The 13,887-nt window shown below is 38.2% G+C and overlaps 1 protein-coding gene across 1 annotated transcript in view; it reads left to right on the top strand.

The window, feature by feature from the left end:
* Positions 1-13,655, top strand: part of PPA2 (inorganic pyrophosphatase 2) — a 41,790-nt gene extending 28,135 nt beyond the window's left edge. The window contains exons 9-13 of the mRNA XM_058803752.1: positions 3,438-3,565; positions 5,331-5,416; positions 6,467-6,536; positions 10,954-10,993; positions 12,047-13,655. Of these exons, the coding sequence (XP_058659735.1) occupies positions 3,438-3,565; positions 5,331-5,416; positions 6,467-6,536; positions 10,954-10,993; positions 12,047-12,075 (353 nt within the window). The 3' untranslated portion in view covers positions 12,076-13,655. The remainder of the gene's footprint in view (positions 1-3,437; positions 3,566-5,330; positions 5,417-6,466; positions 6,537-10,953; positions 10,994-12,046) is intronic.
* Positions 13,656-13,887: the final 232 nt, after the last annotated feature.

Genomic DNA, 13,887 nt, shown 5'->3' with positions numbered 1-13,887 from the left:
AAATGAGACCTATGGTTGTATGCAGGCAGTGTAGAGTAATTCCCGCTTAGAGCCCTGTGGGGACCTGCTGATAACATAACTGCAGGAGCCTGACTTGCTCTGCTGCTTTGAGCAGGGCTTGCTGGCAGAGATCAAACTGCTTTGGGCCTCCTAAACACTTGCTGCTCCCCAACCTGCCCCTTTTAACATCAGTGTGAGCACAGTGTGGGAAGATAAGCAGTCAACATCAAAAAAGACTCTCTTAACAGTGTTTGCTGCAGAAAAGACATTTAAATTGTTTGCTGTTAAAAAAAATCATAATAATTTGAAACTATCTTCTGTAGATATTAGTGTAGTAAATTATTGTACTGCTTAGTGGGATCTTCTCTTTTACCTCTCTTTGCTTATTTTTTTGTTTTCTGAATGTGGTTTTTCTCCTTTCCCCCCTGATATCCCAAAGAGGCTGTTTAGATTTCAGTGGAAGACAAACTGTCTTTCAGGTTTTTCTGTGGTGACTTTTAATGAACTGAAGAGGTGGCTGTTGAGTGAGTGATGCAAGAGCTGCTGTTTTCCTTGTATTTTGTATTATATGCTGACTCCACAGCAACAGCATTGATACTTTCCTGGGGTGTGTTTTATTGCATTGTTGCATGTTTTTCTTCTGCTTGCCACCAACTTTGTTATAATACAGATGTTCTGGAGTCTTTTTTTTTTAATCAAGCATTCAAATTTCATTTGATGTTCAGTAGCTGTCTTTTATAGTAAAGAATAATGAAGTGAAGCATAGGGATGAAGGAGAAAAGGAGAATACCTTGCAAGGAACCCAGGAAATAAAAGCAACCAATGCCCTCCTTCTTAAGTCCTCAAAACCAGAGTATAATTCATCCATATATAATGCTGTAGTATGATTGTGTTTAAGTCACTTTACTTAGGCAAGGTATTTTCCAGTAGAGATAGTGTGAAATTCAGGGAGACAATTCTATTCATGAAGATAGAATCTCTAACCAAAGGACATAATGAAAGTCTGTCTCCAAGCCTATCCTAATATTTGAGTCCTTCAAATAAGTGTAAATAAAACGTATAAATAAGGGGCAACAGATGGAGAAAAGTGCCAAGTGCCAGTTAGTAGACTGTAAAGCACTTTTGATGAACAGTTTTTATGGGAGTAGGAGGCAAATAACCAAGTAGTGGGAGTGGAGAAACAGAGTTAGGAGAGACATTTGCTGGAATAGGAACCAGAAAAAAGGAGCAGCAGTGTGAGAAAGTATGCTTGAATTTAAGTAGTGTCTAGAGATAGAAGTCTGGAGTTTGTCTACTGCTGGGAGCCAAGGAAATTGCTGCAGCAGCCTGGTTTGCTTTACAAACTTGAGGAGATACTGTCTCTTCAACAAGTGTTAGATGTGAATTCAAACTTCATAAGAGGAGGAGATGACAATGTCTTAAGTTGGAAGAGGGATGTTCTCTTGCTTGGAGAGAACAAGATGATACATTGGGGTCCTGAAACTGATGTGAATTGGAGCTGCAGTTTTATTAGTGCCCAAGTGAAGCATTCATGCTCCAACCAAGATCTCACCCTTTTCTAAATCATTCCTTCTTGGTTGGTCTCACCCACCCCATCCTAGTGAGAAGCTTTTTGTGCTCTTAAACACGTATTTCAGCTAGAAGACATAGCACAGCCTTATGTGCCCTTGCTTTTTTCTGGGACTCTGCCAGTGAAATTCCCTGATCTCCTACAGACAGATGGCCAGCAGCCAAGTTCAAAATGTGTTTTACTCTGAGCCCGTAAACACGTAGCCCTGTAAAGTGTGTGCAAAACAAAAATTTACATGGGGTTCTTCAGAGTTCCATGCTTTATTCTTTGGGTAGTGGAAATGCAGTAGAATTTGGCAGTGGCATCTATGACATGCTATTAACACTCAGAATGTCTTCTGAGGCATAGGTCTGGCCTCCCACTTCAGTCTACATGTCATCTCTCTTGGTGGTCTACTGAGAATTGAATGGTCTGTAGCACAAGACCTTTTCTCTTCACTTATTGTTCTCTTCAGAAATACTTTGATGTCTTTGTTCAGGTTCACAGTGAAATTTAAAAGACATTTAGGCACTTGAAGATGGAAAGCATAGGTATCAATTCCATGGACTAAGCAACTCTGATTTTATAGGACTGGATAGACAGAAGAGCATCTTAGCAGAAATCACTGCTGACCAGATGTCATCAAGTGAGGCGTACCTATGGGAGAAGGTAATGAGGGAACCAGGGAGAGTTGAGAGAGAGCAAGAAGGAATGAGGAAGGGAGACATGAGCGAGTCACTTGCAAAACACTAGAGGAGAGTAACACCTTGGAAGATGGCCTGAGCAGAGTGAGGTTATGGAATAGTTGGTAGACTACAGGAGTAAAAGGTCAGCTCCCGTTTCCATCAGAAGTGACTGTGGAAAGGAAATAGAAGATCACACCAGTACAAAGTGTTTGGCTTCTGGGATGGACGAAATCCTTTATGACATCAAAATTATTGGAACATGTTGAAAGCTTTTGCTATGTAAACATGTTGCCAGGGAGTTAATTTGTTAAGGGGTTGACAGGGCCATGCCATTGCAAGTGACAGAAGTGGTGGCTGTCTCCAAGGACAGCCCATTAAAATTTGATATGCAGAGCAGGTAAGGGGTGGAGAATCAGGAACTGCATCGTTGATATGGCAGCGTAGTCTTCAAGCTGAATTACTGTGATGTTTCATCTCTCTGCATACACCAGGGTAGTGTTCATCTCTGCTTCACAAGGGTGTCCCACAAATAGAATACATTCCTCTTTGTGTCCTTCACATCTTTGTCCATCAGGATTGTAGAGGTAGAATTGTTTGTCACTGTGAGTATGCAGGTATCAGTAAAGGTTATCAGTAAAGTTAGTGTTTAGAGCTCCTGGCACGTCTCTGTCATATCTTGAAGGGGATTAATTTGGGACTAATGTGAGCAAAAAAAGTGACTTTTAATATAATGTTGACAAGTCAAGCCTGTATTTTGTTAAGAGGTCCTGGTTTAAAGATCCATGTGTTGAAATTGTTTTTATAGTTATTCTTCCATTATCAAAAATGGCTTGTAGGCCCTGCAGTTGCTGGAAGAAAAAATTGTGTCAGTGAATAATCTAAATATTGCAAGAGCTACCTACTGAGATAAAGATGGGATTTCCTTCTCCTTTCACAAATATGGTCCTTTTATTCATTGTACCTTTGGCTCTTAATGAATAAAGGGCAGGAGATGACTGCTTTACCTGCTTAGTGTGGTTGTGAAATCATAAGCTAGCAACTATGGGCAGCTAATGTAATAAAGTAAAGTTTACCAATGACTTTGAAAGTATTCAGTGAAATCAAATTGCTGCAGATTCTTTAGGAAAATTTAAAAAATTGATGTTCTGAAACCTGTGAGTGAAAATGATCAGTTCTTTTTTTTAAATTTTTTTAACCTACAGATATTGATGATGTCAAGAAGCACAAACCGGGTTATCTTGAGGCTACAATTGACTGGTTCCAATTTTATAAAGTCCCTGATGGTAAACCAGAAAATCACTTTGCTTTTAATGGAGAATTTAAAAACAAGGTGAAGATAATGCAAAATTAAAAATACATCATTCTGTTACATGGACTCTAGAATTTTTAGAATTGTAAAGGAGGAAGCTTAATGAACAGAATTTTGGTGGGAGGGATTTCTGTGTACAATTTATTAGGCTAGGATTAAATAATGTTTTCTGCCTACCATTTTGTTCCGGAAAAATGCATAGGTCAGTAAAGAAAGTCTGAAAAAAAAAAATTAGTCCTAATCCTGATGAGATTTACACATGCATCTGTGTGTTTGTAGATGTTTTTTAAAACATTTTCATTCTCTGTGTCAGAGTAATGAACAGATTGTCTTTTCAGTTGTTTCTGTAGTCCTGTTGGTAAAATTTTCTAACTTTTGTTTTTAGGGTATGCAGTTTAAGACAGTGGGTTACAGATTTTTTCATATTTTGTATTTGCTCAAGGCATACTTTTTTCTGTTAAATCTCTGTAAAAACATTTGGAACATTTGGCTTGAAGGCTGAAAAATTACTTGCCTTATTTTTTTTTTAGAAAACCAGCTTTTTAGACTACTTACAGTAGGAATGACCAGTGTTTGTAAGGAGATCGGACTAGGGAATAGACTTTGTTGAAGGAAATACCTGGATTTTTCCAGAGAAATTGGATGTGATTTGAGTAAAATTGCTTTGCAACTTGTGTATTGCATGCTCTGTGTAGATTATTCTTGGCAAAGAATCACAAGTTTCCTATGAATGATGTCCATGTGTTGGCCAGTTCAGCCTTGCAGGGTGCTGTCAGAGTTACGTAATGCCTTCTAACCAGCACAGGCAGCTTTACATGCTTTGTCTGGTTAAAGAAATGCCCTGACTCCCCTCTGCACTGAAACTGCCTTTTAAATCAATCAGTTGTGGAGTTGTAAGGCTTGATAACCTGATCTCTCCCCTGTTCTCCCAGGAACTGCTCTTAGAGGTGCTCTTGCACTGTAGAGTGACAGTAGACCAGTGTATCCCTGTCAGGCCATTGGAGTTGAGCCTGAAGGCACTAAATGCCCTGAGATAGCTGGTTTGGAGCACTTGAATAATTCTCAAGCATTTCTAGACCCAGGATGTGATGAGGCTGCTGTGGCTATGCTCCAGCAGCTCTGGTGAAGTTCACAATGTTCCAGTGGCACTTTTCCAAGTCACTCCTTGTTAACAAATGTGAATGTTCAGTTGGCAGCTTTTTGCAAGCCTAGCTGTCATCATCTGGACACCGAGGGCTTATTTTACATTAATTTTTGGAAGCTTTTTCATCCCAGCCCCACTCCCAATATTATTTTTCTTTCAAACAAGCAGAAACTGTTAAGCAGCTGACATATTATGTTCCTGCAAATGCTTAAGTGTATGATTGGGCACTGATAAAGTAAATGCAAATTATGCCTCTAGAGGGGAAACTCAAACAGTGACCTGCATCTGTAAGGGTGGAGTCATAGCTCACACACTTGATGCTATTTAGAGCCTGGTTCAGTTTTCTACAGCAGTAAGGATCTCTGTAGCATCTAGTGCTGATTTCATTTCTTTCACGTAGCATTCATGTTTTGTGGCTGCAGACTGAGGGAAAGTCCTGAATGTGTTGCCAATATATTTGATAAACAGTGAAGTTTGTTTCTTTACATAAAAAGGGTGTTATATTCTCCAGAAATTTAACGAGGCCTCAAAGGAGATGCCTTAAAATAACATAGGAAATAGTATGTTTTAATAAACCAGCTCTGTGGCTTTTTTCTGTTTAATAACATTTTAATTTACAAAACTTTCCTTGTTGTAAACTAGGATTTTGCTGTTGAAATTATTAAATCTACCCATGAACACTGGAAAGCTTTGCTTCATAAAAAAGTTGATGGAGGTGCTATAAAGTGGTATGTATCCAGTCACATCTCTTGCTCTTCGTATTGTATTATACTGGTGCTATTCAACAAGTTGCAGCTGTCCATGAGCTGCTTAGATTTTTTTTTTTTTAATTTGAGATGACAGGAATATTAATGGGTTTGATAATTAATTGATAATAAAGCATGATTGACTAATTGCTCCTTGTATGATGATGATTTACTGGTAAGTGGCTCCAGAAATGTATTGATTACATAGATGTGACATTCATTACTTCAGCTGTTGAGAAATGGTCCCAGAGTGTTTGTTCAGAATTGTTTTGGGAGAATCTTGGGCCTCTTGTCACTGTTCATTCTGTTGCTTTGGGGAATTGAATTTAGTGCAGTTTATTCTGTAGGACCTTAAAAACTCACAATCAAACTAATTTTTGGTGTGCAAGGATGCAGATTCATAGGGAAACATTTCTGCCAAGGATGTGGTCCCAGAGTTTGTCTGGAAATACTATAGGTATGTGCTGCTTGATGTAGGTGCAGAATTTTGGCCTGTTTTTTCTTCTTGTTAGATACTACAGGTGGGTTGCTGAAGTAACCTGCTGTTACTTCGATGATTTCATGGTACATTCCAGGTAACATGCTGTTAGTTCCATGGTGGCCATGCCTTGCTGGCCATTTTGCAAGGCACAAGAGATGGGGTGTACTCACATCATCTCTGCTAGCCATCAAGGTGTTCCTCAGCTCCTTCAGGAAGTGCCAGTTTATTTCTGCTGACTTCTTGAATTTAGCTTCTCCACTGTGGTCCTCTGCACTGAACGCAAGCTAGCAGCCAGAAGCACTGAGTGTGAGCAGTGCTTGCATTAATACAGAATACACAGCCTAGATACCTCCTCAAACACAGAGGAACAAAGAACACCCTTCCACACACCTGTTCCTTCCAGCCTTACTTTGTGGCTTTCGCTTCCTCATCTCTTGCAGATACGCATTTCTGAGATCTATATATGATGGTGGGTTTTTTCCATAAGTACTGAATTGTGTGTGGCTCTTTTCCACTGATGGATAAAGCAGGTTTTTAATTTTATTTTTCAGCACAAATATTCTGGTGAGTGGCAGCCCATTTTGTTGCAGTGAGGAGGATGCCCGATCAATTGTGCAGTCAGTAAGGATGTTTACTTTTTTTCACCCCTTTTTTTCTTTTAATGATTAATTGGAAAAGACTGTTCGAAGCTCCAAAACTGAAATAAAGCAGCTAAATTGAAATGGTCCTTCCTTAAGCAAAAATTTATGTAAAAGGAGGAGCAGAAGGGTTGTGGGGAAAATGTAAGCATTGTGATATAAACCTTTCATTGCAGTGGTCCAATTGTGCTTTCTGGAAGGTTCATTACTGTTCTGGTGGAGTTCTTTCATTTTTTCTCCTTCTGTGGTGCTGTTTCTTCTGATCCTGAATAGCAAGATGGACTGCTATTTGTATCTAGCCTGCTGTCTTCTCTGTCTCCCCTGTTGCCATGAGTTACCACCCAGTGTTAGAACTCATTGACAAGCTGACTGTAGTCCCTAATCACTAAACAGACCCTTTGTCTACTTGCATAATTAAATGCAATGCTGTAAGAGAAGTGATGCTTATTTGAATGCTTCTTAAAGAATACCTGTCATATTCTGAAAATTAACATAAAATTAAAACATGCAGGTTTCCCATTCAGGCAAGAAAAATATCCTGCAGGTTTTATGCTTTCATGTGCAAATGTTAGTGGAGGAGAATTTTTTCCATTTCAAAATACACTAGTTTTGATGCCAGAAATTAGGCAAGGTTACCAGAAATTACATGGAGAAATGTGCCCCCAAGTATTACTTTTTCTTTTCTAACATAGGCTGTGACTGAGCCTGTGCTCATGACCACATGAGATACTCTGCATGTGTGCCTGGCTGCCAGGGCATCCAGTGTTTCGCCTCACCAGTCACAGCAATTATGCAAGTTCAGGTGTCAAAGGACACGCTGTCCAGTGTCTGTGCAGTTAACATTCCAACTGCATTTCTAGTAACAATATGTTGTCCTGGATGCTGTTGTGTCACAAGCAAATGAGACTCAATTGGAAAGAAATGTTGGTTTAAGTCATAAATATGTGTAAAACCAAACTTTTTCCTATTCAGATACCTTGCTTTCAGCACTTCTTTTAAGTATTTCTGTGTTGTATTTGTGAATGTTGATTAATGGGACTGTAAATTTTAAATGAAAGAAGAACTGTTTTTGGAATTCAAATATAATTTTAGACATGTCTGTCACAGCTATAAGCAAGTATTTACCTTCTCTGTAGTTCTAAATTTACAATAAATATGAGTCTTTATATCTAACTAAAGCTGCAAGTCCAAATATATTAGAATTGTTACAAATGTGCAGAGGAAATATTTTGCATTCTCTGCTCTTTGTACTTTGAGGCATGCAGGGTAAATAATCATTAAATCAGCAGTATGTCTTACTTTGTTTCTCAATAACAAATCTTTTTTTTTTTCCCCGTGGTTTTTGGGGAGGGGAGGAAGTTAGTAAAATCAGTTCATAAAATAGATAGCTTGTATCAAACTGTAATGCCTTTCTTATATGAAAGCTTCCCTTCTTATTAAATAGTATGACTTCCTGCCTTTTTTTGTGCCTCACATTCATGTAAGTGATGGTGTTTTTGTGAAGTTTCCACATATTCCATTCCATCATTCTGTTTCAGTTCAGCCTAAGTATTTTAATTACATCTTTGTAGGGTGCTGCCTCTTGGTGCTTTCCAGACAGGGAAAATATGCAATATTCTATTATAAATGCTGTTCATACTGCATACAGCTGCTGATCTGCAATAACTAAAAAAGTAAAATGGCCTTGAGATAGGAATCATGGACAGTTGAACTCTAAATATAAGCAGGGAGGTTGACTTGCACATTTTAAGCAGGTATCTTTTTGTCTAATACACTACAGTGCATGCTTTGGTTGTCAGACATTCATCTCTTTCACACTGAAGTGAAAGTACGTGAGTGTTGGCTGCAGAATTTTAATGGCTGTGGTGATCTCAAATGAAAGCTGCCTGTGTTTGCAGAGAGTTTTGTTTGGGTTTTTGATGTTTTGTTTTTATTTTTAATTGAAACTAAAAGCAGACACATTTTCTTCTAATTTATATCCATCTGTTAGGTCCTGGATAAAAACAAAATAATGAAAGCTGAAGCAGATCTTGTGAGAAATATAGTGAGAAATGTATTTCATCTACTGCAAAATTTCTGAGCTATTTCTGCAGTGAAAGCTGATTCCCTACAATTCTTTTTGCAGCATCAGATTTCAGTTGCAGCATTTTTGAGCGAGTGATTATTGCTTTAAATCAGATAATATTGAGTTCTCAAAAAAACCCTAGAACAAAACAAAAAAACCCAAAGACCCCAAAAGCCAAGAGGCAACACTCACTATTGCTGTGGAAAAGTTTTCATGGTGAGCAAGAGAACTATAACAGAACCAAATAGAAAACATTCAAATCCTTACCAAGGGTGCACTAATCAGAATTTCCTATAGATTTTGACTGTGTTGTTCCCAAGGTAGTCCATTTGTTCTCAGCATTATTTGACCTTTTGTTACTTTACAGATGAGGAACTAGAATGGCTTGTCTGGGTTGGGGAATTTCCACTCCATTGAGGCAGTTTCTAGATGGTTGGCATGTTGGGGGCAAACTAAGAATGATTCCCCAGCAGGTAAATTGCCATGACCATCAATTCCAAAGAGATAAAAGATAGCCTGTGCATTTAAGAGCAAATACTGAACATTTGAACCAGCCAAAATTACACCAGACCCCTGCAACAACAAATCTAGATGAATTTATCACTACGTAGTGAACGTTTCTGGTGTTCTCTAGCCTCTGAAAGTTGTTTCATCTGTGTCTCAGCCCCAGTGTCAGTATACGTTGCGCACTAAACCCAGGAGTCATAGGGCTTTGTAATGAATGTGTTAGTGCCAAGATACACTGTTTATTTCAGGCTTTTAAGTGTTGCTGTCTGTAAAACTGACCAGAACCACCAAGCCTTTTTTTAATATTAATCCTAAGAATTACTTGCTCTGTGAAGAAGCTGCTGAGGACTTTGCAAGTTGGAAAATCTCCAAGGCAATCTATATATAGTTAGTAGAGCAATGCTTCTCAGACTTACCACATAATTCTTTCTTATAAGACTGGAAAGTGAGCTAGGAAAGATTCGCTTGTCTCTTGATAAAATGCAGAACAGTGTTTTACAGGGGAAAATATTTGACTTTTCCTGATAATTTAAAGAAATCTCCAACCAAATTTGAATCTGTATATTTACTGATGTGTTTTAAATAATTCAGATCTAAGCAAGAAAGTTTGTTTGCTGCATTTCTCCCCACACACTTTCTGTGAGAACATTTCCATTTGGGATTTAGTAAAGGTAGAATTTTTTGTAGTGGCCAGTTGTGAAGCAAGAGATTGGTGAAGTTTGTTTTTATGAATTAATTATTTTATTTGGTTTTTTAATGGTGTTCTAGATGAAAGTGTTGTGTAGTGAAGAGATTCTTGGTTCAGTGAGATGAGAATTTGATCTAGTCATGGTGGGAAAGTACTCCTTGTCTTAAGCTTTTTCAGCAGAAGTGGCAGGCACCTGCTTATAAATGGTGACCTCTGGATCTCCCTGTCTTATGAGATAAAGCTTGGGTTTTGCTGGGAACAGAGGGGATATTCTGCTGATAGGATCTGGGTTATGTTTGTCATACTGGTACCTCCTTTCAGACCAGTCACATAACCCCCCCATGCAGGTAATTGTCATGGATAGGTGGGAAGTAGAATCCTGCTTCTTCCTTCCCTCCTCAGGGGCTTTGTTCTGCTCTTCAGTGTTTAGAGCCCTGTGCCTGCTCAGATGCAGGAGGGCTGTGTCATACCAGTGCAGCTCAGCCCAAGTGCTCCTGTGCTAAGGAAAGGCAGTGGAAAATTGTTACATCCTGATCATGAGGCAGGGTGATTCCAGATGTGTTAAAAGTGTCTTTAATTTTGTCCTTTAAGTTACAGGACAAGACAGGCTGTGCACTCCTGTGATTGAACAGTGGCATATCTAGCTTTGGAATGCCAGACCTGAATTTTAAAACAAATAGTCACTTTCTACAGAACTGAATTATTCTGTCAACATGGAATTGTAAAAGGGTATCATCACACATTTATTTTAAATGGTTTGCTTGTATTTAATGTAAATTGTATGTGTGTGTATGTATTCACACGCATACCTGACAGTGAAACATGTAAAAATACCTTTCTAGTTGTTACACTCTTTAGATGTTAGCAACAAATCCTGTTATTCTCAAAGGTAATACAGTCATCAAAAATCCCCTTTGCATTAGGTAAGGTGTTAATCTATCACTCATTGTTCATGTGCTTGTTTTGTCATTTATGAGCAACAAAGGAATTTGTACAGTGGGGATGAGAAATCTATAAGGTAGACTGTTGTCCTGTGGGGGCAACAGAAAATTCTGGTTTAGTGAATATGGGTGCTCTCTATGAAACCTTAAGTACTGAGATGTTGGTTTAATTTTTTTCCCTTTTTTTTCTCTTTTTTAGGCACCAGCATTTATGAATGGAGGTCCTGTTTCACCAGAAGGTACCCTTTTTCTCAGATGTCATATGACTTCTCTTAATTGCTGGCTTTAAAAATTGACATGAAAACTCTTTTGGTGCAAAAAGGCAATTTTGTGTATATGAAAATGATAATAGCTATATCCTGTCATGTGGTTTTGCCTGTCTTCTGCTAAATAGAACATGAACAGAAATTATGAATGCTTTCTGGGAGAAGATTACTTTTGAGTGAAAGTGTAGTCCACATAAAAAGATGATCAGACAAAAATTTTCTCTTACTGATCATGCAAGGCAAATGCATGACATTTATCCTTTTTAAAGGAGATTGGTTGCTTTGCCTTAGTCTTTTGTCATTCCTCACAGTAGGTAACTAATCAAATAGCTCCTTTTCCTCAAATTGACATAACCTTACCTAATTTTCAAGTGTAAGTTCTAAAGACAAAATTTTATCCTTTCACTGTTACGATTGTTTTTCGTGTTAACAGAACATGTGTTTTTCTTTAAGAAATAAGAATGCATCCTACATTTTCAATTTTAACTACTTTAAAAAAAGATTTTTCTGCTGGCAGGAACTACAGAGAAGACATATGTGCTTTTTGAGATGGAGAGAGTTACAGAAATACTAAGTTAAACTTAGTCATGAGCCAAGTGCCAAAGTGTTTGAGGAGCAACATCTGTGTAGCCCATGTCATGGGAAAGCAAGTTGCATTCCATTTGCCTTTATATGGCATGCCAGTAAATAGCATTTATTTACTAAAGGATCAGATCTTAGACCTCTGACAGACAACTGAACATCATCTGCCTGATCTGTGATGTTTTCCAGGGATGGTCACAACAGTGTTATAACTTGTTGCAGTACTGGTACAGCCAAACTGTTAAAATGAACAGATACTATTTTGAGGCCATGCTTTTCACAGGGTGGGGAATAGAGTTAACACAGCTAATACTGCTAACATAGCAGTATTGTTATGGGAGGGAAGGTAGCTGAAAGGGCAGAATGTTGTTTTTTCAAGTGTTTGTATATGGCTAGTTTTATAGAACTAATGTCACTCTTGTATTTTTTGTTTGTTTGTTTTAGTTGATTCCTGGTACTTTTTCCCCAAGTGATCATCAAGGTCTTCTGAACATGCATCATCAAATCTTAAAAATCATCCCTTTGTTTGAAGATGGACAAAAGCACTGATTGTTGGATTCCTGCTGAAACAACTTTTCAACTTGTGTAAACCTTCTCTAATGTAAATAAACTCTGCCAATATTAAATGAATGTTTCCTTTCTATGTCTGTGTAGGGTAGAGCAGAGGGAAGAGGAGGGGCTTGCTTGCTTGTTTGTTTCTGAATCTCAGAACTGCAGAGCTGCTCTTACCCACACATGAGGTGTGCCAAATGAGATGAGATATAAGTTGTCTTCAACCCTGTTCTCCAGATTTTGGAATAATTGAACCGTTGGGTGTTGATTTCTGTCTCAGGGCTTTTCTGGCCACCCTGACTATAATCCGTTTGAAGTTGACAGTAATCTTTATGTAAGAGGCTTAGGAGTTTACCATGTTCTTTGATAGGTGACTGTTTCCTGAGTTGCATTTACTTTTGTGCCCAGTTGTCTCTGCAGGCTTCATAGAGTTAGGAACAGAGCATGCTTGCTTTAAAAAAAATACAACATTCCTCCAAAGATTAATTCGACTAGGAAGGACTAATGCCATAACAATTGAAGTAAGGATGCACGTGTGCTCTCTGTTCTACATCCTGTTTTGATAACTTGTATGTTTCATCACACAGGAAGGATTTTCCTTATGGAAAACTTCCATTTTTAGAACTCTGTATACTTGTGATAATTATTTGTTCAATGAGACGAGATTAATAAAATGTACAGAACTGAGCTTTGTGCTTTCATGGTACAAATATCTGCCATTTTTTCCTACTGCAGGATTATGTCTGGCCACAGTGTTCATTAAAGACAAAAAAGGCAGCTATTAAGCAGAAAGAGAGGAAATGATAATATAGACAGACAGCTTTATCCAGCTTGTTACTGAGACCAAAGGTGAGCATTGTCTGCTTTGTCCCATGACGGAAACAGAAGGTTAGCGCTGCTGACACAGGGTGGAAATGGAAGACAAAGAACAGCAAAAGTTAGGCTATGGCTTGCCAGAGAGGATTAACTTTTCCTTATAAAGAGTAAGTTTTTAGTAAGAAAGGTTTCACCTTTGGCAATGTCTCTGATTTTAGGATAAAATTTCCCTTCTTTAAACTCCTATAGTGTATTGTTTAGTGTACAAGTACCAGTCACTTTGGAGATTTCAGTCTGGGCCTCAGCAGTTTAGAGGAGATGAAGTTCTCCCATCTGCATAGAGTTTTGCATTGTTTTATATGCAGGGTTTAAGTGTGATAGGACAAATGCAATGTAAACCTCAGATATTAGGGGCTACTTTTATTTTTTGTAGTCAAGTGACATGTTGCATCCAGCATACACTTACAACGCTGATTTTCCATGCTTTATTTTATACTTAAGAATTCTAAGTACATGCAAAATTATACCCCCAGGTTTTCTTAAACAGAGTAGATGTTTCTTGAGTGGCTTGTGTTGGCATGCAGCCTCTCAGGATGAGATTCCTCTGGTTAGAGGTGAGCTCTTGTAGCTTGCAGAACAGCTGCTGTATTTTCCCATATGGTAGTACACCTAGGAGGCTTGCTGTTTTATGAAGTGCTTAAGGACAGCTGAACAATGAAGGGCACTGTGTAAATCAAATTATTTTCCCTCTACATGGTCACTGCTGTCCTTTTCTTACCTTTTTTTTAGACAGCATGAAAAGTCATACCCATGTAAAAACCAAATATTGATTACAAATGCACCCATGCTGAATTATCAAGATAGGCCGTAAGTTACTTCATTTTTACTTCACATAAATTTTAGCAGAATTCTTTAAT

Source organism: Ammospiza caudacuta, chromosome 4, assembly GCF_027887145.1.
Source record: "Ammospiza caudacuta isolate bAmmCau1 chromosome 4, bAmmCau1.pri, whole genome shotgun sequence".
In the NCBI taxonomy this organism is placed as follows: domain Eukaryota; kingdom Metazoa; phylum Chordata; class Aves; order Passeriformes; family Passerellidae; genus Ammospiza; species Ammospiza caudacuta.
This window is presented reverse-complemented; position numbering and strand designations above follow the sequence as displayed.